Source organism: Ambystoma mexicanum, chromosome 2q, assembly GCF_040938575.1.
Source record: "Ambystoma mexicanum isolate Mex_15411 chromosome 2q, UKY_AmexF1_1, whole genome shotgun sequence".
In the NCBI taxonomy this organism is placed as follows: Eukaryota; Metazoa; Chordata; class Amphibia; order Caudata; family Ambystomatidae; genus Ambystoma; species Ambystoma mexicanum.
The window spans coordinates 1,205,670,449-1,205,696,124 of record NC_090924.1 but is presented as its reverse complement, the minus strand read 5'-3'; the positions used below and the strand labels follow the sequence as shown (position 1 = coordinate 1,205,696,124).

Below are 25,676 nucleotides of genomic sequence, written 5' to 3'. Positions count from 1 at the left end.
CCTAGGCAGTGAGAAGGGGAAAGGAACAAAGTGGTTGACTGTGTAGAAAGCAGCACAAGGTCCAAAAGGATGAGTATAGAAAAGCATTTGTAGTAGTGAGAATTAGAGAGACAGTAGAAGGCATGTGTGAGTGCTGTCTCAATGATGCATTTACTGCAGCAAACAGATTGAAGAGGATCTCCAAGGCCATTATCCTCAAGGTTATCTGGCCGTAGGTAACCCACACAAGGAGTTTTGAAAAATGGGGAAGAAAAGAAACTGGGTGATATTTTTTGGGATGTTTGCATCAGGAGAGTATTTCTTCAATAGGGGTAAGACAGTTGCAGATTTGAAGGAGACAAGGAAGGGTCTAGCAGAGAGAGAGATTGAAGAGTGCAGGGAAATAAGGGGAAGTGATTTACCATTTTGGGGGCAGAGCGGTCGATAGAAGCACAAGATTGGTTGGCACTGAGAAGGGTGCTAATTCAAAAGGAGAGGTATGGGAGAATCAGTGGATAGTAGAAGAGGTCGGAGGGAGATGTGGTGGACAGAATGAGGGTTGGGCTGGGACAGAACACAGGGCTGTGAGTTGTCCCATATTCTAGAGTTTTTAGAGGAAAAGTAGTCAGCAAAGTAATTTGCAGAAGCAGAAAGTGAAGGTGCAATGGATATTGACTTGTAAGTTGTGATTAAAGATTGAAGAGCAGATGAACGTTTGCGGGGGTGATTGCAAAGGGAGAACATTAGGTTTGTGGAGAATTAGGATTTGAAAGAGTCCAGTGTAAAGGTTTGTGCAGCAAAGGATTTTTTTGTAGGCTATCAGCAGGCTAGCTGTCCATAATTGGTGCCAGCATTGTGTGGTCACAGTGCTTGTTTTGTTTTGAGGATCTGAATTTAAGAGGTTATTAAAGTCTGAAGATGGGGATGGGAAGGTGTGAAAGCGTGAGTAGGAGAGTGTTGTGTAAATGGAGTTATAAGCGCATAATGAAAGTCAGAGAAAGCACAGTTAATGGAAGAGGCATGAATATGGGAAAGAGACAGGAGTGAGGTCCTCACATCTTGAAGGCAAGGGGAAAAAAATGCCTTCCCGACTTGCCTCGTAGTCATTTAAGAGGGCAACTAATGAGTACAAGGTGTAGGGGCCATTGTGTTAAAGTGAACAATGGAGTGAACAGAGGGAGAGGGTTCAATGGAGAAATTAGAAAAGGAGAGTGAAGGAGACCAACAAGGTCAAGCGAGCTCCAACAAAAGTCGTGGAGGGGGTAGAGGGAGTGGTCATACAGGAGGGATTTAATTTCAAAGCTGGTGGCTGCAGAGAGATGTGAGAGTTGAACTCCCCTACATGACAAAGGGAATGTTGGTAGGTAGTGACTCAAGGAGATGGGTCAGATCAGGGAAGAAGGAGTTGAGAGGATCGGGGTCTAAGAGTGAGGGGATTAGGAGGGGGGAGTTCAATAATGGCATATTCAAAAGATTGAGAGTTTACTAGGAGTCAGACAGGAGTAGACCGATAGTGTTTGGGGCCTTATTGACACACCAATGCCCTTCTGTACAGGTCGTGGGGACTGGGAGCTGGTAACACAGTTAGTGTGGAGTGCAGTTGTGTAGCAGAGTCACAGGGGGAGATCCAGGCTTCTGTGACAGCACACAGTGGAAGCTGAGGTTGATAATAGTTGAAATGGTCAATGAGTTAGCAAGACCTTTGCAGAGGGATTGAACTGTGCAGAGGTATAGTGAACGAGTAATGGGAGGTGGGGAGAGGAGCAGGCGTTGTGAGGTAGATGTAGGGGATGATGAGGTTGGAGATCCTGGGAGCATGAGAGCATCTTGTTTGTGGGGTGCAGGTGTAGGGAGGAAGATGGAAGGTGGAAGGTGGGTAGGCTAGAAAGTGATGGAGAAGTTACACTAAGTTGAGGATGAGGGCTATGAGCGAAGGGAGGGGGAATAGTGAGAAGGAGGAATGGATCAAAGTCAAGATGCAGGTTGAAGGGTGGAATAAATAGGCAAGTAAAGACAATGAAGACAGGGCGTAGGACAAGAGAGAGAGATTGGGTAGGTGGGCAAGTGGAAAGGGGTGGGTGGTTGCCTGAGAAGAAGTAGGTGTAGATTTTGAGTTGCTCTAGAATGGGTCTATAGTTAAGGAAAATATAGTTAAAGGCCCAAAACTGAATGGGCCAAATTCAGGCATCACAGGGCATGAAGGTTTAAAGACATGTGAGTAGGCAAACCCCACACGGCCAGGAGGAGAAGTCACTGAAGCTGACTCTGGTTGTTGAAGAATATTACTTTTTCCAACCAATGGCAGAACATCTCCCTCATAAATAAGCCTTGGATAATGTGTGAATCTAGCCAAGCTTCCTCACTCTGTCTCTTTAGGACCCATCTCTTGGTTCAATGAGGAATGGGTGCATGTTATGTAGTTAAACAATAATATTTTCTGCTGTATATTTTCACCACCTCATCCCCACTATCCACACCCTCACATCCTTCCTCTTACACTCTCATTTTTCTTACCCCTCGCTCTCAAACTTTCTCGCTAATATTTACTCTTGCTCATCATCAATGGAACCCTCTCTCAATCATTTCCTGCCTTTCTCCATTCTCCTTCCATCACATTCTCGTCCACGCCCCTTAAAAATCCTCCTTTGAAATGGTGCACTCTCCTTCTTGCACCCTGTTGCTTATAAATGCAAAATGCAATGACCAGCAGTAAACAATCAAACTATTGGCTTTGTCAATGCTCGTTTGGTTTGATGTAAATCTGTCCAGTAGTTGTTAAAACATTTGATCGAGGTATGTGGCTGTGGCCAATGTCTATGATCCAACAATTGGGCTAAAAGACAGCTGCCCACCAGCTATAGCATGCAACAATGGCCAGTGGCCATGGTCATATCCCACTTGCTAGTAAATAACCTGGTCCCTCCGGCACAGCCTTCGGTCAAGGCTACTGCAGCAATTAAGCTAGAAGACTGTGGCCACCTGCACTTCGACTGTGCCCCATATTCCCTTCACTAGTAAATAACCAGGTCATGGCATCAGCTGTGGCCAATGTTCAAATTCCAACGATCAGGTTAAAACAGGGGTCAATGCTCCCCTTTTAGACCATCTATTGATTCCCATGATATTTTCCTGCGGAAAAAAATATCGTGATCACCATGGTGCCACCTTATATCGCCTCAAGAGTCGTTTCTGCAGATAAAAAGCATTATCTGATTTCCCCATTAATGTGCCAAATCTCAAACAATTTTAAAGTATTCACCATTGCCACTTCTACTCTATCTGTGCACACTTACTACCCATATAGATATTTTTTTTTTGCACATTGCGAATATACTGTGTGCCATTTATGACGATGTATATTCTTCAAGGTTATGGTAAATCATTCATAGCTGAGAAAATGATGGACCACTGCTGTTAACACATGTGTGGGTTCAGGGCGAGTTGCATGCTATGATGTCAGCAGAGTGTAAACGGGGGTCTTTAGTCCCGAGTCATTTAGGTTGAGGTTTTGCAGACGATCATTCGCATGTTGGTGGCTGGGAGACGTCTGGTCTGTGTTCGGGACGCTGTGGGAATGTTACAACATGTAGGTGCTATTTCCTGCAATTAAGAGCTTTCCAGGGTTGGCTAATCAATTCCCAGATGACGCCCTTTGGTGTATCGCAGTTTGCTTTTGGATGCTGCTTTGCTCTTTTCGAATTTTAAGATCAGGAGAAAATCAAATCAATGTTGCTGATAGAAAGCAGATATTACAGCTCGTCCGTAAATCCTTAAATTTACTTCCGTATTTTTGAGCTCATAAATAGGGCATTATTTTGTTTTTGTTAAGCGTGCAAAACGTTGCGACTGTACATGACAGAAATGTTTGATTTCATCACAATCGCGGAAATACGTAAATAGCGTCTATTCCATTCGAACTCTCCTTGGGACCCCTGACCATTTCAGGAACTCAAGCGGGATTTCAGATTCATGGTATCACCATGTTGGGCAAATGGCTGTGCTTGAAACGCTTCGATCCCTTTGTCATATGGGTGAAGTGGTTTATTGGACCAATTATTGTCGCCAGTGTATGCAATGAGCATTTCCGCTGGGCAGAACCGTTGCTTTGAGGATGATCAAATAAATGCTGTTGAGTTGGGTAAACGTAACACTAGATATAAGGCATTTGAGACTATTCAATGTGTAATAGGTTTGCTGTGATGGTGCTGTCCATCAAAAATGGGCATTAACATTCGCACTCATAAAAGTTCATCAAAATATTTATTATTTTGAAATGAGGCTTCAGTTTTCCAAACTTTAGTCATGGTAGCAGATGTGACTGATATATGATGGAGTTGAAAAGGTATGTAATATATTTGCATTCATTTTGTTAATATTATGTATTAGTACCCTGTGAGGTGGGGGAGGGGTTTACGGGTGGATGTCCTCCCAGCCAAAGAGAAGTCTCAGAACGGTATTTTTCCCACACAGTAAATACCCCGTTATGAGACTCCTCAGAGCGGGAGGTCGTCATCTTCCCTCGCCAGGAATCAGGTAATTATAATTGGTTACTTATAACAGGCTTCAAACCCAGAGGTTCCTAAGTGCGGACCCAGGGATTGAACCTGTGTTTTTCCTCATCGTGTTGCTTCCAAGTCGAGCGCATCGTCCCTCGGCTATCCTCCCGAGACATCTGTGATGATAAGTGAGCTCACCTGCACCTCCGTGTCCCCATCCCCCACCCTCCTTTTCCAAATATTTAGCTCCTCCCGCACCCCACTAACCTTGCACTGCCTTGTCCCTCGCCGGCAGCAGGAACTGAAGTGTTGCCGGTGCATTTCCGACTTCTGAATGGCCCCCATGGAAAGGGAAAAGGGACTACGTGTAGTTCCCTACTTGCCGATCCATGACAGTCATATTTTTGTATGAGGCTAATGTTGAAGCCCTCGCTTCTCTTGGGCTTGTAAGTGGTGCCCTTGGGCATTACCTGACCGATAATGCCCCCACTCGAGTGTTATATTGCTTAAGTAGAGTACAGATCTTGGCAAGATAGTCCAACAGTGCACAATACAGAGGTTGCAGAGCATAAATACAGATGAGCTACTTAAACGAGCAATCACAACAAAATAGAAACCTAATTACAGCAGCGAAAACACAACACTTTACTGGACAGGCTATCCTATACTTAAAGTAAATAACAATGTTCTACCTCTCCAGAAAAGGCCAGCGGTGAGGAAAAAAGGACCAAGACAGCAAAGAATTCTAGTCGGCAAGGATTCCTAAAGAGAGCAATGCTTTGAGGTGGACATTTTTTTAACATCTAGAATTTTGTGTCGGTCAAATATCTTCTCTGCAAAAGGTGACATTTACCTGAAACACCTGTCTCCCCCAGATAAAAGGATGACTGAGGCAAGAAGGCCTTGAAAGTGGAGCAGCCTAGTATCCTATAAACGAATCCTTGAGGGGCAATCAACACACAACAGACTAGAGATGGCTTTCATTTCTTGTCTCCATAGATCAGCCATAGATCAGCCGTTAGCTCAGAGATAACAGCTGATATTTTACCAATCCTTCCCATAGCGTGATGTCACCCTGGAGGGAGAGAGCTTAGGTCAAGCAGAAAACTGAGGGAGTAAGAGGATTCAAAAAGGTGGTGAGCGATTCTGTCAATGGTTAGAAAAGAGTTCCAGAATGGGAACAGGGAGCAGTTGAAATTGGGGAAAAAGAAGGTCGTCAGACTTGTATGGATACAATTTGAGGTTTACTTTGACCTTCCAGGCTGAGAAGATTAAGACACAATTCCCCATCCAGTGGATATTAGACTCCATCGACATTGTTAACATACTGATGGATGTAAACCCTGTAACTATTGACAAGATTTCTCAGCAATTCCAAGCAAAGTTTGAATAATACAGTGGCAGCATAGCTCTCCGGAGCACTGCACTGTTCAGTAGCTGGCAGGAATATCTCACAGGCGCTATTTGGGTGCCATTACTGTGATCTAGATTGGAAAGATCAAAGCCACACTGAGACTATACTCTCCGCCCATGCATAATGACAAAATGGAGACAAGTACCCTATGGTCCGCTGTGTCAAATGTTTCTGAGAGATCAAGAAACACAACAAATGGAGGGACACCAGCTCTCAGTCACACAGAGGATGTTGTCGACCACCTGGGTGATCGCAGTTACAGTGCGGTAGTGAGGTCAACATCAGAATTGATAACATCTGTGTAGGTTAAATTCATTGACATGGATTGAAGCTGACCATTCACTACTTTCTTGATCATTTTGCTTCGTTAAACAAGAGAGGTAGTGTGTCAAACTTTGCTTATAATTGTACTATCGAGAATAGATTTCTATCAACGATCGGAAAATGAATCCACTCTTGAAAGGAGATGGGAGGGTGCCCAAAGATGGCACTGAGCTGAAGAGGAGCAAGAGATTTCCCAAAGAGATTTTGTATTAATTAATCTGTTATACAGCAACCTGTAGGGTTTAAAGCTAGAAAAAGAGCGACACAATCCTAAAGTGATGAATGCAGGACTAGTGCTTGAAGTGACACTGCTCGTGGAGCAGTTAGGACGACAGTTAAGGACAGAGTTAACTGTGTATCTACACTTCAGCCTCAAAGCAAGGCGTATTGTATGGAAATTAAAGAATAATGTACTATCCCCCTTTTCAACAACAAATTTGAAACCTTATAGTCATAGGTTAGGATTGTGTGATGGGAGTACACTGCGAGAACACTGAAGTTGCTCTGGTCACCCAGTCCTGAATTGTGTTATTGCATAGCTTGTTTTTCCAAATTGGATAGATGCACACAAGTTGATTTAAATATGAGCAATTTGGACTTCTTTTCCCATCTGTTAACATGGAAGAATTTACCTAATCCAAATTGCACATCTGAAGTGTTATTGTAGACAAAAATGATAAGAAAGAAATCCACTGAACCAATACAAATGTCCAAATAAATTTCAAAACAGAACCAAACTGTGTCTGTACAGCAGCACCTGTATAGATCCGATGAGAGGCTGGGATGAAGACAAAAGAATGGGAGAGGAACAGTGTAGTGAAACAACAGTAGCTTCCACAAACGTAGACTGCCCACTGAAACCACATTTGCAGTAGCGTCACCAAGCCGTACCAGGCAAAAGATCCAATTGATGATAAATCAGCAAATGTTTGCAATTGTAGCAATGTATAGCATGTTTCATTTCCTAAATAAGCTGCCAAAGATGTAGAGTGTGTGTAATGATGCAAACAAGAGTGCTGACACATAACAATTGCCTGAGAATGAAGGTCTAAACCGTACAGCGAAGACCTTTTCGCCCCAAAATGTCAACCCAGGTAAAGAGGAGGATTACACTTTTTTTGAGGGAGTATGCAATTCACTGCGGGCAAACCCTTGCCTCTACACCTAGGGAGGGTATCACATAGCTAGCTGACCACCCTAGCCTCACAGGGAAAGGCTCTTCACTTGGGAGAAGAGACTGAATCCTGTGATTCGCCACAATAGTCAATGGTATCTGTCCTGACCTCACTATTATGCACTGGCTTCCGGTTAAGCAGCACGACATCTTAAAACGTATGTGCCTAGTTCACAAGCCCTGTATCACCAGAAAACAAGATGCATCTGAGGTTCTCTTTGCGGATGCGAGGCTAAACATCAACACGCCTACACACTCGACCCGGGTGTATATAGAAAAGAGAGATTTGGTTGCTGCTTGTTTGCAGTTCTGGTGTCTAAAATGTGGAGCAATCTCTCTGTGCGTTTAGGGATTTTAGGGATTTAACCAACTCGTAAAGCTTTCCTGAAAAACCCTATGACCTTTCTTTATAAGTCATTCTTTTAGCTCTGATCTGTGCCCCTTCATGATAGCACTGTCACAACCACACCTTTTGCCAAGCCACCACAGTGCAATATTCCCTAAGGGCGAATGGCCACACTTATTCAAATCCACAGCATAAAATAACACCATTTCCTCATTATGCCTCTTAGCAAACACTGTTTATGGCTTCTCAGGGATACTCAGCACCTCTCGGCAAGCACTATTTCCTGCTTTTCATCGGTAATCAGTGTTTCTTACCAAACACTATTTCCTCCACACCGGTCGTATGTACATATCACCAAACTCCATGTCCTCCCAAAAAGCAGAATTTGCTTTAATTTCGCAGATAATCAGTGCTTCTCAACACACGCTTCACCACTACTTACACTGATGCCAGATCGTCATTTCTATCATTTCTTGCCATTAAGTTGACATTAGTGCAGCTCGTACCAGCCCCAGTGTGTAGGGGTCTCTCTCCCTTGGTCCATTGTGTGACCACAGTGCCACGCATACATGTCCCTAACTAAACACCACGGTTCATGGTTTGGGTTCTGGGTGTGGCACCATTTCAGAGCTTTTTCTTTCCTTCCATAGATTGGGAAAAGGTACCATAGAACCTTTTGCTGAATTGCACAGCCTATCACGTGTTTTTCACTGTCGTTAGCTGTTCCAAAAATGATAGTTTCTCTCTCCCTGCATACTGAAAAAATGAATTAATTTGTGTTTCTGAATTCTTTTCCTCCACAAGCTTACGTTGATATTCCAACCTTCATTTCAAATTATTGTAATTTCAACTACTATCTACAGCCCTTGAATACCTTTAAAGGGACATCTGCCATTTTCATTTCCCCATACCAGGAATGTCATGGCCTTGCTATATATGTTGATCAGCTTTTAGCTTACTAGAAGAACTTTCTATCCACAGACTTGTTAATGGATCTGTTCGTGGATATGCCACTTCAAATGGCGGATACCAGGCAGGCCCTGTTCCAGCCTCAGCTATGCACGACCACGCCAGTGAAATGCCAGCCAAACCTTTACACACATAGTTCTTCTGCTTACATCGTTGCCTTCTCCACAAAGATCAGTCATGCCACATTGAAATGTCTCTGAAGTTGAACACATGTGTGGGAACAAAAGAAAACAAGGAAACATAATGATTGTCAAGGTCACTTTGATACAGGTGATGGCTATTCTACAGTAGGCTAACGATAACAATATTACTTCATCATATCCGGTCGTCTACCAACTCAAGACTGCTTTAACGTGCCCTATCACTCCTCTAAAGCTATACCATGTTGCTCTAATCTGAACTGTCTGAGTCCAGATTGCAGTGCATTACAACATCACGTTTATAGCAGTGCATCCTAAGCAGGGAAGGGATACCAGATGGATGGGATAACTAATTGCCCTCACTTCTCTACCACCCCACAACCTTCAGCAGGTTTGTCAAAGTCCTGTGCCCGATCCTTGGGGTAGAGTGTGAGGTGGCCATTGAGTCCAGGTTCTTCCGCCCATTCCCCAATGCAAGACCCGAGGTGGGGTGAACTGGGAGACTTGGACAATCCTCTGGCTTACCCAGCCATGCCAAACTAGGTTGACAGGGTTTTCTCACCTTAATGAAAAGGATGCACGCATACTATTTAGTTAAGCTTCAAGTATGGGCAGTACACTCGGAGCCCATGCAAAATGAGTGCACACATATTACAAAATGGGCTGCCAGGGATCTAGCATCCAACCAATTCTTTCAGTGCAAATCTCGCAAGAATATGACATACCCGCATGTTGTGCGGCTCATCCAGGCATTTGACACTCGGGCACCCTGTGACTCCAATTAATGGGGACCGGCACCACCTTCCACCACTTGTATTCCAGTGGTAATACCGCTACACCAAGTGATGGTAACAGTAATAACATATGGTGTTATCTCAGTGGTATTACTGTTGAGATACCACAAAACACATAATGAGGATCTTTGTCTAAAACCTGGTTAGCGGATCTCCAACTTATCTAACTTCTCCCATGGTGTGGGTCATTTCCCTGCCAACATAGGCTGCAGGAATGGAAACACTGAAAGGAGAAGAGTGAGGCTACATCCATGCAAGCGGTCAAACTAGTTGATCTGGTGATGGTTTACCTCATGCTAAAAAGCAGTTGTTGATTACACATGTCGTGTATTACAGTTTGCAGAACTGGCAGAGGGGTAAGAGAGTTGTCAGACAATTATTCACATTATCATTGAGAGATGTGTTCTCAGGCTTTGAAGATGTATCTGCCCTTCCTGAAAACGACTCATGATTGTCCATTGCTTTCAGAGTTTTCCTACATTGGAATAGGTCTGTGTGCTTGCTGTGCTCTACAGCCCCACAGAGGTATGGAAGTGCCCAGTCCCTCTCACACTGTAAAATAGGAATTTAGTTTTATGATAATGTGGTAAGACTGATAGGTAACTTGAGGATAGGAAGTTTGCTAGTGATCAGAAATAGGTACAACCTGTGAGAGCAGTCACAATTAGCATTTTTAAAACATGACTCAATTCCCAACCATTAGGGAACAGCGTTAATTACTTGAAAAGAAAACTAATTTGTGGAAGTATTTTTTGTTATATGTTTGCAAAAATAAACACAGCTTTCAGGACTGTGCCGAGAAGGAAGACTTACGGAATCACATGCCTTCCTGTGCCCCATTGGGATAATAACCTATGACAGGGATTCCTTTGCTTGATTTATTGTCAGGGGGTATCTTCCAGTAATCGCCTCAAACTGTAATGCTGCAGATTCAATTACATTGTTAAGCAATAAAAGGTTTCCAAATTTAGTCCATCAATATTTTAATTCAATGAATTGGATAAAGTTGAGTGGTACTTCATGTATTTGAAATTATGTTTGAAAATATCAGATGTGTATTCTTATTCAAAATGTTAAATCTGCTTTTGGAGTATAGTCTTCACTAAGAATAATATTTTAAACTAATAGTATCCTTACATTTTTATTTCCAGTCTAATTCCAACTATTCACAATATAATGTGCACAATACTTTGCTTTTCCTTATCTCGCTGGATGGGTTAGATGTTACTAAATTAGTTATTGGTGCTTGAATAAATCAACAAAAAGCTGGCGGTCGTTGCTTCCCAGACACCTGAATATCAATGTGTTTCACCTGCATACATTGTGCAGAGAAAAATGGGTTCTGTGGAACTCAGTCAGGCAGACTGGGTATCTCTTCAAGGCTTGGCTGAAACCTCACTTACTTGCCAAAGACGGAGATCACCTTGTCCTCTCCCCAAAACTCTCTAGCTTACCTGACTCCATATCATTTTGGATATGTGTACAGTACTCCTCTACAGTATGAAGCAGTTGATCCCCGAACTTGAATTAATGTTACTGTTGATCTCTGATGTTCAGAGACTCTTCTGGGAATGCCTCCACCCTTTGTTAATGTGTTAATGTAAGCATTTACTGATCAAAACCGACATCCGTGTTCTTCAAATAAATATGTATGCAAAATACAAATGACCCACACCAAGCGGACTCGATGAAACAGAACTTTTAAAATAGAATGAAACAAAGACTCTTTCAAAAACCCTGCAATTATGTCTGGTCGACACCTTATCCAGTCCTAATACCTTAAGCATGACATGACAAAAGTTTGGACTTAAGGCCCTGAGAAAGACTCCTTTCTAGTGAATATAGTACTTGTCACCAAAGACCCTTATGTTCAGTTTAGTCTTCCTGAAGGAAGTCTTGACTAACCACAAGCAGAGTATTAGTTTGAGGCTGAGTTTTAAATAAACTGACCATACTTCTGAAATGTCATCTTCCAAGAATGGCCTTTTTGCAATGTCAGGGTGGGTCGCGGTGCTTTTGGAAAATGTCAAGCTTGATCAATTCTGTTTTTTGGCTATTAGCTCTGTTATTTACCTGTGGCGTTGTGGCTTGATGGCTATGGTTTTGGAATTCAAAAATGGAGGGTTCCATCAAAGACATGAGATCATTTATTGGTCACTCTGGCCCCCTAATTGGCAGCTCGAATTTTAAACATTAATATCAGAGTATTCTATTCTTACTGCCTGGGGACATTGATGATTCCATACCCCTATCTTCATTATCTGGGACTTTTTTGTCTGTGATTAATATGTGTTATTGAGAGGTTGAGTGATTTGATAAGCTGAAGTTACACTCTATGAGGCAGATCTTAAGTTGTATGTGTCTTCCCACTCTCATACCCTGGCTTACAAGGTAGAACGTGTGGAAGAGAGTCATTTAAAAAACTGCATTGGACACAAGATATCAACAGGCCACAAGTGCATCACTCTTGCCACCTTCCACATGGTGAATCTTCAGGCATCCGCACCAACTCAGTACGTATATGTGACTTAGCCCCTGACACTGTACACTGACTATTCCATCCATTTTGTGCTGGGATCAATGATTACTCCTAATATGAAATGTCAGTGACATTGAATTTTGGGCTTTTCTGAATCATTTCAGGAAGTAAACATGGATTCCAATCCGATGGAGAACTTTATATAAAATATAATGTGTGTTGGTGTGCGAGGAGGTACTGTAAAGGGGACTTCATCAGTCCTGCTCAGTTTAATGACAACTATGTCAATGAATGGTCCAAGGAAACCATACTCACATGTGTTTGTCTCAGACAATACAAATGGACCACAGCCAATAGGAATCCAAGATGGTGGCATTGAGTGTGGCCCCCTTCGTGGTAAAGTGATACATAATTACCCAATGTTAGTCTTGGTGAGCTAGCCTCTTTGCAGACTGCTTTGCAGAGTCAGTAATTATGAACACATCTAGTATGCTTATTATTATTCTAGTCTAATATAGTATGTCCTTTCTTTTTCAGTGTGCTCTTCGTAGGCATTGAGTTGACTACTTACATCTACTGCTGGAATAACTACAGACTACTTGACCTGCCATGGGACTCTCCATGGACATGGTGGTTGACATTCATTGGGGTTGATTTTGGATACTATTGGTTTCATCGCATGGCACACGGTAGGAATTCGATTGAGTTAAATTGTATAAAGTACATGCCTCGGTTTATACTCTGCCATGGGTTAGTCCGTGAGAGAAAGGAAGTGGAAAGGAAGTTTGCAGTTTTTAATTTAATCTAGAATCATATTCAATTAACTTCTTTGCATATTAGTAAACACATTACCCCAATTTTAGATTTTGCTTCCATTTCTGTATAGTGCTGACTTTCCATTTTCTACTGCATATCATCTCTTGAATAGGGTTGCTGTTTATGTAATTCCATTGTTTCATCTACTATAAAAATAAGTGGAAATTTGCCTGTGTATAGTTTACAATATTTATTAATTTTTTTCAAATTCAATATCTGCCAATGAGTTTGAACTCAGTTTTTATTTCAAAAAACTATTTTTAAGATGCATTTTGTATACTTTAAATAATGTTTTATAACTATGCAGAATGCATACAAGTCATAGGGCCTCATTCTGAATTGGCTGGCTCGGTATTAAAGTGACAGTGTTGACAAATACCATAACTTTACCGGACTGGCCGATGTGAGAAACCTGAAGGTGTCTCACCTGCTAGTCCCCGGAGATCTGTCATCCAGGTGGCCAGGACAGGTGCCTTTTCAACCCAGACCCGCGAAACCTCTGTGGAAAGAATCATAAGACCGGGATATACAGCTGGTGTACGGCGTAGCGGAGGTCAACGGTGCCCGAGGGCCTCCCGCAATGTTAGCCCAGCCGGAGAGGCATGCTGGCTACCGCGGTACCGTCCTTGACTCCAGTGGCAAGAAATGCCAGGGAGTTCAACACAGCTGGTGAGTCAGAGGGAGCTGATAGTAAGCCGGGCTGTGTTCACCTGAAGGATGCAATCGGCAACATATTGTGAACGCAAGGACTTGTGAACAAAGGACTTGTGTGTGTTTGTACTTTTGGGAACCCCATTAAAGGGCCACCTGCAGAGTAGTCAGGCAACACAGGAGTTCTCATTTGAAGGACCCTGGCTGTCCCCTTTGTTGTAACTACAAGTACCAAAAGGCCCTAGAAAAGGCTGACTTGAGGTGTCAGAGTGGTTCTACAAGGGTCATGTCAAATTCCTTCTACAATCGAAAGCCTCTGACCAGTTGCCAAGAGAAAGCTAGGGAAAGGGAAACCCTGCCTTCTGATGAGATTGTGAACATTGTGTTAGAATGGCTATGTGAACTCGACGGAAGGATGCCAAGGGGAAAGATAACAAGAGTGAATCCCATACTGTGATAAAGCAAGTTGAACTGTGTATCTGACAAGAGAGAACCAGACCGAGGGATGTCCACAATGAATGATTGTTGAACTTGTGCTTGAAAGGCTGTAGTATACCCGACAGAGTGTGGCCAACCCTGAGAGAAGGATTGAAACCCAACAGAGGGGGATCCTAAGGCAAAAGTTAATCACCCAACATGAAAAATTTACAGAAGGAAATGTTTGTTTTGGCACTTCGGGTTCTCTGAGGCAACAGACTTTGGGCCTCATTACACGGTAGGCGGTAACCATGGCGTTATTAGCGCCATGGTTGCCGTCAAGATTTTACCGTGTACGCATTGGTGGATGGCGGAATTACCACCCTACTCCAAGGTGAGAGGGGGTGGTAATTCCCCATTCACCAAGGCTCTTCCCCATTCCCATTTTTGCCCCCATAGGGCATAATGGGAATGGGGAAGGTGCTAATTACGGTACCGCAAATTGCGGTACTGTAATTATCTCTGAGGTCCCTTTGCGGCACCCAACTTTAACGGCTGGTAAAACCAGCCGTTAAAGACGGGTCCCGCAAAGGGAACTCGTAGTAAGGCGGTAGGGGTTTACTGGTACCGGTGCCCTTACCCGTACCGGTAAACCCCTAATGCCTACCGTGTAATGAGGCCCTTTGTGTGGCAGAAACTTGGCCACAGAGGGCCCTGATGTTTTGGAGCTGAACTGTAGCCTCGTGCTGGCGAGTCCCAGGAGTGTGCTGTGCTCAGAAGTCCCACCTTGTCCCGTGCTTGAAAACGTGGGGAAGGGAGATCCCAGCCATACCATCCTGACTTATCATTTTGTGAATACTTTCTTTTCTGGTGCACATTAACCCACACTATTTTGCAACTTGGCGGTAAGGATTGGCAATAGGTTTTTTAGTATAGGCCGTTTTTATTTGATAAGACACCACTAGGACTGCCTTGTTATTATTGTGTCTGTCTTTACTGTTGCTACTATGAGTTCCTCACACCAACTAAGGGTTTGCCAGTGGGGCACCTGATTTACCTCCAGCTGGAGGTAAGGTAGGCGCCCCACTGGCAAAATAAACCGTCACGGTAATGACGGAAAATCCCCTCATGGAGTCCTACCGGACTCCATGAATGGGAATTTACACCATCATTCTGTCACTCGTAATCTGGTGGGAATGCCGCCAGACTGAGTGGAGGAAAATGGAATAGCCTTTGCCGGTATCCTGGCGGGTTTACCACCAGGATACCGGCAGGGTTATAATGAGGCCCTAGAGTATGCAACATTAATAAAAGCCATTATGAATGATACATTTAAATGTGCACAGTGCACACAGCAGCATTACTCAAATATGCTGAAGGAAGTGGTAGCCTGCAACATATCGAAATTCAAGGTTCGTATCTTAATGCTTCTCTCAAAGGTAACAAATACACATGTAATTACACAACACAATTAACTATATACACAGTTCCTTGTGAGTCCACGTGAGTTTTTCAGTCATATCACAGACTCAATAGCAACTCGGGTTCAAGTTTTACTTGACATAAAACTTATTTATCTCAATATTTGCTTTGAATTAGGAGGGCAAATGTTGTACATCCACAGAAAATATTGTTGTTTTACATTATGCCTCCTGATTCGGTACTATAATTTGAAACCATTCTGTATGGTCTAGAAACCACCACTCTATCTGTGAAACTTCAACTTACCAGTTTGGAGGGTATGAGTTGGCAGAAGGAGTTGGATTTGCCCAATTGTGTTCCAGCAGTGCTATTGCCATATGAATTGGGTTAAATTTCGCTGTACGGCCTAATTGCTTGGAAGATGCTATTGTTATACCGGAAGTCACTCCTTGTCAATCGCAATCATTATATTACATAGTCCAAAAGCAGATAGCAGATAGGGAGTCCTAATATCGGATGTTTTGCAAACTTTAAGGAAAGATATCTTTATAGTTTCAAGGAATATGATGTTACTCTTGAAATGCGTGTTTGTGAACCAAGTAAGTAAATTGGAACCATAAGAAATGTGGATTTAGATTGGATTAATACTTGTGATGGGAGGAGGAATTATAAAATGTATTCTGTGCTGGATTGATAATTGCAGGAGATTTCAACTCTTATTGTTTAATTTTAGACCACCCTTGCGGTTCAAGAGGTAGAAGGCCCATAGCTAATGGGAGGATTTGGTTGGAGTTCATGCAGGGTTGGAATTTGAAAATGGCCAATGGTTCTATTCTTGGTGATATCCCCCCAGCATCCACTAGGAGAATAGACTCAAAAAGATTGATTATTGATTATGCTTTTCTATCTGCTGACCTTTTTTACCAATGTACCCACTTTGAAGTGAAATTGTCGCCTTCCAGTGACCACGAAATGCTAGTCCTCACTTTCACCGTTGTGATATACCGATTGAATAACATACTAAACCCTATGTTAGTAGTGAACCAGGCAGGATCCTGCATTTGAAAATGTAAGGGAAATGGAAAAACCTTGAATAAGAAACTGCACTTTATTCTAAAAGATGACGGGAGCTGGATGCTCTCTGTAACCCACACCTCTTTCAGGGGTTTTTGTGGTCATTGGATGCTCCACACCAAGTGTTAGCTGCTGGGAGGCCACACCATAGTCACGACTTTGCTGAGGCCACAAATAAACATAAAAGGGTTATGAAGAAGGAGATTCGAACACTGAACACTGAAAAATGGACAGGTTCTGCTACTGCCATCAGAGTGCTCCTTTCGCATCGCTGCCTGTGTCCGAGTTGTTACGACTTTGTTGCAAGAGGGGTCCCAGAAATGGGACACCAGTGTTTCTTCAGTCTTCGGGGATTGGCATTGTATCAGGTCAGCCTGGTCACGTGGTGGGAGACCATGGCTGAGGCAGAATTATAGGGTTTTAATTTGTATTTTGCTTTGGATAGTCACGACGGTGGTGGGTGTCACCTTGGCTTGGAGAGTGCGGAATGTGGATTGCAACATCGCAACCTTGGCTTTGGTGGCTCCAGCCAGGGGCTGTTCTGCGTGTTCAGCATCTTTTAGCTCTGTAGTTTCTACGAGCTGCTTTTGTTCTGTCAGCTCTGTTCTGAGGCTTACTTTGGCTTGGGCTGTATGTCATGGCATAATGTCCATAGGGCAAGGAGATGTGGTGCGTAATGTGATTCCTTGTGCACCGGTCCATCTATGGGGTCTTGTCCTCAGGGTTAGTAGCATGAAGCCTCTACAAGCATATACACAAACTCTTCCGGTGTCTTGTGTTTCTGCGATGCAGTTGCTGGCCTATGTGGAAAATAATAAAGATGCACGTCTGTGAGTGTGCGTGGTCTGCTGAGTCATATCACTGAACGTGTTTTTCATGTGGATTGGTGTGTGAATGATCCAGATTTGCGACAGCACATGTGTTTTCTGTCTGTCTTGGCTATGTCGTCATGTAATCTCTAACAATGGCAGTTTAGGTTATGAAGCGTTTAGTCGAGCTGGACCTTTCGATCGTTCCCAGCTCCATCCTGGTTCCCGACGCGTATCTTGTGCGGAGTGTGGTCTGGTTTTGCACATGGAGTACAGTCACAGTGTGTTTTGTCATTTGGGGTAGTGGGCAGAGGTGCAACCTCGTGTGGCCGGTTGTTCTTTGGCCATGACGTCATCTTCCAAAGTTTAGGCGTGGCTTGAGGGAAGGGACACTCCCATTTTTCCTCTTCAGTCCCCCCTCTGGTGGACTTGTTGACCACAAACGTATCCACTATTTTATTGTATCATAATAGCCACACCTTTGTTATTCCTGCCAGATGTCCGTAGTGGTTAACATGATCTAAGAACGACCAATACATGTATACACAACCACCACCGGGTTTACAATATACCCATTTCCCAACATATGTCTTCAGATTTCACAGATTTTCTACTTTTATTGACAGTGGGTACAAGTCTGCTTCCATTATCTGCTGGCGTAGTCTTTCACATTCCTTGAGGATAGCGTCTGTGTGGAATTCATTGTCTGCAGGTATAAGTACATGCATTCCGATCATTTCTTCTGCCATCTGTTTTGATCTTGCCATCCATACTCTTATTCCCAGCAACGGTGCCAGTCTCAGTATTATACACCCTGCTAACATCTTGAGACTGTCTCCTAGCCCTGATGGCATCCACAACCAGAGGTACGAGAAGAAGCTTGGATCCTTTTTTCTTCCCTTAGCTTCTTCCTCCATCTTCGCGTGCATCTTTGCCAATTGCGATAACGCTTCTGATAGTGTACTATTATCTTCGTCATTCGCGGGTATGAATTTGCAGCAAGAACTCCCAATCTTTGCGAAAACTTCTCCTTCCATTGCAGTGAGGAGATCCAACATGTATCTGTTCTGTAAGGCCACCCTTTGTATAGTTCTTTTATGGTGCTGAATCTGTTCACTGTGGAGTTTATTGTCATCATCAGCTCCCACCTGGTTTCTGCAGCCATTTCGCATTCGCATATGCTTGTATACCCGGATGTATTATCAACGAGAATAACATAGCCGTTCTACTAAACAGTCTGTGAGGTGCTGGGATTTTGCTGACGGCTGTGTCTGATTTGCCCCAGAGGTAGTTTCCGGTGAGAGGTTCTCCTTGTCTTTTTACTGTTGTCAGTGACTTGTCTGGGGGACTGTCAACTGGGGATGTGCAGCCAATTTGTCCCAGTGAACTTCTCCTCCTCCTGTTTCTCTTCATCCATTTCGGGGAAGTCTTCCATTTTGATGTGTTTCTGAGGTACTACTAGGGAGGATACATTGACGTGTACCAAGGTACATACTCCTCCCCAGTCTTGTGGTAGGCTGTGATATGCGTTGGTCCCGCAGGCCCAATAGTGATCCATTAGTACTGCTGTTCCTGCGCCCCTCTCAGGAAAGAAATGTTGGTAACATAGTGTGGGGGATGCCAGAGGGATTATTGTGAATGGCTCCTCTTCCTTATCCAACCATGTGAGCAGGCCTGCACTTTTTGCCCACTCCTTATAGCATTTGGCATTTTCCTCTTGCACCGTCACTATTGGAGCCTTTGCCACGGCAGTATCTTGCTCCCTATTACTCAATTGACCCATCCATTCTTCGTATACACCTTGCCAAAAATCAGTATAAGCAGTCTTTCCCAGCATCCAGGTTCTCCTCCTATCTCTCTTGCGCTCCATTTGCATGGCAGATAGTTCAGTGTCACTTCTTTTGTCTCCCATTTTTCTGGTCCCTCTGTTAGGTACTGCAGTCCTTCTGTGAGCTGCCAATAGTTGTCAAACATAAGTAGTGTTTTGATGAAGTTATCTTCATATGGGTATGTTGACCTTGAGTTCCATCTAATTGTTGCTGTTTTACCTTGGTACCGTCCTCATGTCTGAAACGGTACTAAATACAGGAGGCACTGTGCTGTGGGCGCTGGTACTTCTGTGGCAACATATGTTCAGGAGGCACTCATGACATACGGGATAAACGAGAAAACGTAACAGCTGTGCTTTTTTGTATCTTTACCAATTTTAAACATGTGTTTATACCACATGTTGTTTGAGACGTGCGCGGATTCTATGAGATATGTGTCAACCCCATTTTTATCAGTGGAAACACTACGTTTACCTCTTCTTGCCTTTTGTTCTGGGTTATCCGTACCATCTAACACACTGCTCCTGGCAGCTGGGGTAGGGGAAATATTGGTATTTGGTGTTGAGGGTACATGCAAAGTACAGTAGACATGACAGACAGCGGCAGTTATCAGCCCAGTGGTCAAAAATACCCATAGCATTTTAATCCCAATCGTTGTGACCATTGGCATGTTGATCTTTCTTATGCTGCTGTCCTGCAGCTGTTGGGCTGAGATGATATAGGTGCCCGCCTGAAATTGTCTAAAATGTTGCGTTATTATTGTTAATATTTGTTACCTAATTAAGCCCTGCTGATCAAATAATCATTCAATGCCCATGCAAAAAGTTCCTCCCACACACTCATAACCACCCTTTTTCTCAGAGCGCGTAGGGCCTCGTGGAGGTGTGGGTCTGACTGTACTATGAAATGAACAAATGCGTTGTAAAAAACACGTGGTGGTTTAGGTCTTGAATGGGTTGGCCTTCTAAACCCATATATGAACTGGTGTTACAATGCTTCTGGGTGGTCGATGGGCGATAACATTTAAGCATGCGCAGTGATTAGTTAGCTTTTGTTGTATATTCACATATACCATTACAATGCGCTAGACCTGCATGTGCGATACAAAAAGGAGAAGAGAACATGCACGTGTTACACAGTGTGGTGCGTATTGCCGATACATTTGTTGTTTATTGTCAGTTGCTTATTCTATTGCATTCTGTATTATTCCAATAGCATCTTCATATCAAATGTCAATCATTGTGCAGTGGGGACAACTTGTGTCTGCGATCTCCTGAGCATGGGGTGGGTTGTAGCATCTTCATATCAAATGTCAATCATTGTGCAGTGGGGACAGTTTGTGTCTGCGATCTCCTGAGCCTGGGGTGGGTTGTAGGCTGTGACTCGCTTGTCTCCTTAGGGGTATCTGGTGCTTGTGATGTGTCGTTTCTGTCGTCCATCATCACGGTTGCCGATGCGTTGGCCCTGTCGCTGCTGTGGTGGGGCGAAGTCATGCTTTGTAGGGCTTGATGTCATGGATATGCGTCCAAACGTCTTTACCAACTAGTTTCACTGCCCCGCGTGCCACTCTTTCTACTATATGTGGGCCCGTGAACCTGGGAGTATTCCACTTATGGTTGAAGCTTCATAATGGCACTCTATCCCACTCTTTCACCGTACACTGTCCTGTTTGGTCCTTGTTGTTTGTTGTTTCTTGTTGATCGTTCTCTGACCTGCCCTGTGTCCGCCGGATCTGTTGAGAAATAAAGGAGGCACTAGTAACCAGGGAGGTAACATAGTCATACATTTCTCATCCAAATACATCATTAGCTCTTTTGCAGTCATACATGGCCCTTGTGGGTGTCGTTAATTGACGGTGCATTTGGTGCCTGGTGACCTCCTCGTGGGGCGTGAGGTGGTGGTCCGATCCAGGCTTGTTTCGCAACTCGAACAATGCTAGAGGAAGGCAGTAGAGCCAGTTCTTCTTAGTAGCCTGCCTGCATTTTCGCAATGGATTCTTTTAAGAAGCTGTTGAGCTTTTCGCAGAAGCCATTGGCTTGTGGGTTGTACGCACAGGCAAACATATTTTTTATTCCAAGCAACACAGTGATGTGCTGGAATTGTTCATTTGCGAAATGGGGACCATTGTCTGATCTTAGTACCTCGCAAGCCCCCCATCTCGGGAACACCTCCCTCACCAGAAATTTCGCAGTCCAAAGTTCATCGGCATGGGAGCACGGGCCAGCCTCAATCCACCTTGAGAAGGGGCACACTACCACAATCATGTATCGGTAGCCTTGGCATACATTAATCATATTGACGTAGGCAATGTGGAGGTGTTGGAAGGGTCCTTCAGGCCGTGGTATTATACCTTTGATCACTTGTAACGTGTGACTGGCCGTAAATTGTTGGCAGGTGAGGCAATTGCTAATCAAGTTTTCTACATGTGCATTTAATTTGGGGCAGAATCATGATTCTTTTATTCATGCTGTAATGACTTCCTTTCCTGTATGAGTGGGGTGGTGCAGTTGGGCTAAGGCTGTCTTTAGTAGGGACAGGGGCATAACAACTTTTCCTGTGTTATTTTGTCTCCATAGTGCATCTGTTGGGGACATTGAGCATCCTCTTTTTACCCACAATTCTTTTTCTGCCATTGGTGCTGCTGCCAGCAGCTCCATGATCTGTGTTTCTGGGAGGTACTTGTAGCCTTCTTTCATTATCATCTGTCCTGCCCTCCGCCTCGCTTTTTTTTTTTTTTGTAAGTCCCACATCTCGCCGAAGTATGCAGCATGCTTTGCATGGGAGTCTGCTGCTTCATTAGCTGTAGATATTGGATCTTTACCATTTGTATGTGCCTGACATTTCACCAGTGCTAGTTCATGTGGGTGTGTTATTACTTCCATTAATTCACCCAGGAGGAGAGAATGTTGCACCGGGGTACCATCTGCTCCCGTTCTTAGTCATCGTATTCATTGTGAGTGTACTGTTGACATGACAAAGGCACTGTCTGAATATATTGTTACTCTTTTGCCGTTGCTTTTTCTAGGACCAGTATGAGGGCCACAAGTTCTGCTTCTTGTGCTGAGTATTGTGGGGCTAATTTGACACCTCACTGGCTCGCTTGTCCAGTCCTCCCTTAATTACACTACAGCTGCACCTGCTCTTCTTATGCCATCACTCTGATCAATGGTTGAGGTACCATCAATGTACAACACATCACCCCCTTCTAGTGCGTCTTCTTCTACTTTATGAGTGTATGAGTAGTAGTCAATGGGATGTGCACAATTGTGAGCATGTTCTCCCTCTGTTACCTCTTCTGCTATGAAATGTGCTGGTTTAAAGTTGTTGCATCTCACTATTTTCAGTTCTGGTCTTGATAGTATGATCTCATATCCTGTCAACCTTTGTGTGGTGAGTGTAATTTTTGGCTTGTGCAGAATTGCAAAGAGGGCGTGCTCCACATACAGTGTTGTAGAGCATCCCATCGTTATGGATGATGACTTTTCTCTGGCGAAGAATGCAGCAGCCGGTGTTGTTTGCACAGGAAGTGTCCCATCATTACTGGGTCTAGGTGCCCGCTGTAGAATGCAAGAGGTTTGTGTCCCATGCTTGTTATTTGGGTGAGCACTGCTTTCATTACTGCACCATCACAGTACTGGTGCAGTTGATATGGCCTCCTTTAATTCATTGAATGCATCTATCATTTCTCCTGTCCATCCCAACTTTCTTCCCCCTCTTTGCGCTTCTCTGAGGGCTGCCAGTAGGGGCCCTAAGTATGCACTGTAGTCAAATTCACATGCTCTGCAATAATTGCACAGTCCGAGGAATTGCTGTAACTCTTGCACCATTTGTGGCTGTTGTGTATTCATTATTGTTTGGCCCTTTGTGGTGCGATATGCCGCCCTTTTTGAGATATGATCTGACCTATGTATAAAACCTGTTCCTGCAGTATTGCAATTTTGCTTTGTCAACCTTGTACCTTTTCTCGGACAACACTGTGAGCATCTTCACATAGTCCCTCGAACCCTCCTCTTCGGTAGTGCTGCAGATGAGAATGTCATCTACATATTGCAACACTGTGCTCTCAAGCTCGACATTCCCTAGGTCCATCTGTATAACTCTGTTAAAAATGGATGACGACTCGCAGTATCCCTGGGGTAACTTAGTGTGTTTCCATTGTGTGTTGCGGTATGTGAAACTTGCCAAATCTTGTGATTTTGGATGTAGTAGTATTGAAAAGAATGTATTTTTGAGGTCAATGACGGTGAATCGTGAGGCTTCTGCTGGTATCCTGCACAGTATCATGGCTGGGTTAGCTGCCACCGGGTACTCTGCCTCTACAATGTGGATGCAAGGTCTCAAATCTTATATGAAATGCCAAGACCCTCCCTTTGCCTTGCGCATAGGGTACACCACAGTATTGCATGATTATTCTGATGGTACCAATATACCCCTCTCTATTAAGGCACTTATTGTCTCATAGATCCCTTCCTCAGCTTCTTTTGACAGTGGGTATTGTCTGACTCTGGGTAGTGTTGCTCCTTTTTTTAATGTTATCTTCACACCACAAATGCTTTTTATTCATCCTACATCATTGGGACTAGTCGTCCATAGTGAGGTAGGTACAGTAGCCAAAGGTTCCTCGCAAAAATCAGGTGGTGCTGGGAGGGGTGCCTCTAGTGCCATTGCCATTTTCTGTGCTCCCTCTTTTCATTTCACTTTTAACCAGACGTAGACGCTCATTCCAAACACCATCTCACCATCTTCTTTCTCTTCTGAGAACAGTTCCTCGTCTGACACCTGCGTTAACCTACACCCTTTCGCCAGTGCTATCAATGCCTTCCATGCCTTACCCTCTTAATCCAGAGTGTGAACCGCAATCCAGTCTTGCCTAGCCACTATCCCTTTGATATCCACTGATATTATTGTCCCTTCTCCCTCACCTGTGGACGTCTCTAGTCTAAATAGGTAGGTGGCTGGTCTCCTCCACACTTTATCGGAGATACCTGGAAGCCATGCTATTGCTGTGTCTGCTCCATATTGGAACACTTTGGGGCCCACTGGCTCTGCTCTTAGGACTGTCTTGCCACAATAAGCCTGAAGTATCTGTCTCGCCGTGAGCATGTGTATGCCTGGTGTAGAGCATATTATGCCTTTGTTATTGAAGAAAATAGTCATGTTCAATCTGCTCATGATGTCACATCCGAGTATATTCACGGGTGCTTGTTTTGAATATAAAAATGGCAGAGATATATTGTGACCACCGACAGATAAGGAGATGTTATCAGTAAATGGAAACACCCCTTGAGCCCCAGAAAATCCTTGAGTGTGCAAGGCATCGCCTGAGTGAACTTTCCCTCCCTGTTGCAGGACCTAGTGGCCCCTGTGTCAACTAGAAAGGAGAATGTCTTGTCACCTATCGCCACCTTTATGCATGGTTTCTCTGCAGGGTTAGGTGTTACCGTCAGGATGGGACACAACAAGGAAGTCTGTGGGCTGTCCTATTGGGGGTATAATGATTGTCTGTTATCCGTGTAGGGGTTATGTCCCATGATCGTCACTCCCCCCATTTGCGTCATCGGTACCGTGGTGTCCATGGGTTGTAGTGAATTGTGTTAGTTGCTGCACTGTGTGGACATGTTGTTGTTGTGTGGTTTTGATAGAGCAGTTCAACTCTATCTTTTTGCTTTGAATTTTTTGGTCCCAATGCCATAGGACCTCTTTATAACCGGATGCCCAAGGCTAAAGTTTATCAATTTAAATCAACTGTGAATAAAACTTAATTAACAGTATTTTTGTAGTGCCCACCTTTTCACTTAGTTTTGTTGTTGTGTGGTTACCATTTGCTGTTGTGTCTGTTGTTGAGCATGTTGTTGTGGCATCTGGTGTGTATTGGGCATTATGTGCGGTTTCTGCTGTGGCTGTGGCACGTTATATTGCTGTCCCATCTGCACCTGACCCGTCTGTTGGGCTTCTTGTTGGTAATAACTGTTTGGTCCCCCTTGGTATCCCTGTTGTCCCTGTTCACCCCATCCTTGTTGTGCCGGTCTTGCCCTGCATGTGCGTGCTACATGTCCTATCGCCCCACAGGTCCAACATGTGGGCGGCTCCCATGCCTGCCATGGAAATCCCCCTGTGCCATCCATGTATTCCTGCTGCCCGTATTGGGAGTAGCCCAGAACCCCACCCTGGGTGGTGTACCAATGGTCCAAATCCCCTACCCCTGTTAAAACCCCCTCTCACTCTATAGTTGTTTATGTAGCCATTGCCCATGGTCATGTATCCTCCCCCCATGGGTTGTGTATTTTGTGATGTTACTGTATATTGGGGCAGAATTGGTAGTTGTTGGGGCATGGGCTGTAGTTGTGGTTGCTGTATGGTTGGTTGTTGCTGTGCAAGTGGTTGCGCCTGTGGGGCAGGCCTTGTTATGAGCACTCCCTCTAGGGCATATTTTGATAGCTTTTTCCGAACCAACTATGCCTCGTCTGCCTTCCTGTCTTCCTTTTTCTTTTTCATCTTTTTTTGCCACAGTCTACAATGGTGAACTATATTCAGTTGAATCTC

At 44.0% G+C, this 25,676-nt stretch overlaps 1 protein-coding gene across 1 annotated transcript in view; it reads left to right on the top strand.

Moving 5' to 3' along the window:
• Positions 1-25,676, top strand: part of AGMO (alkylglycerol monooxygenase) — a 1,424,437-nt gene that overhangs the window by 144,416 nt on the left and 1,254,345 nt on the right. Inside the window, exon 3 of the mRNA XM_069648601.1 lies at positions 12,653-12,804. Within this exon, the coding sequence (XP_069504702.1) occupies positions 12,653-12,804 (152 nt within the window). The remainder of the gene's footprint in view (positions 1-12,652; positions 12,805-25,676) is intronic.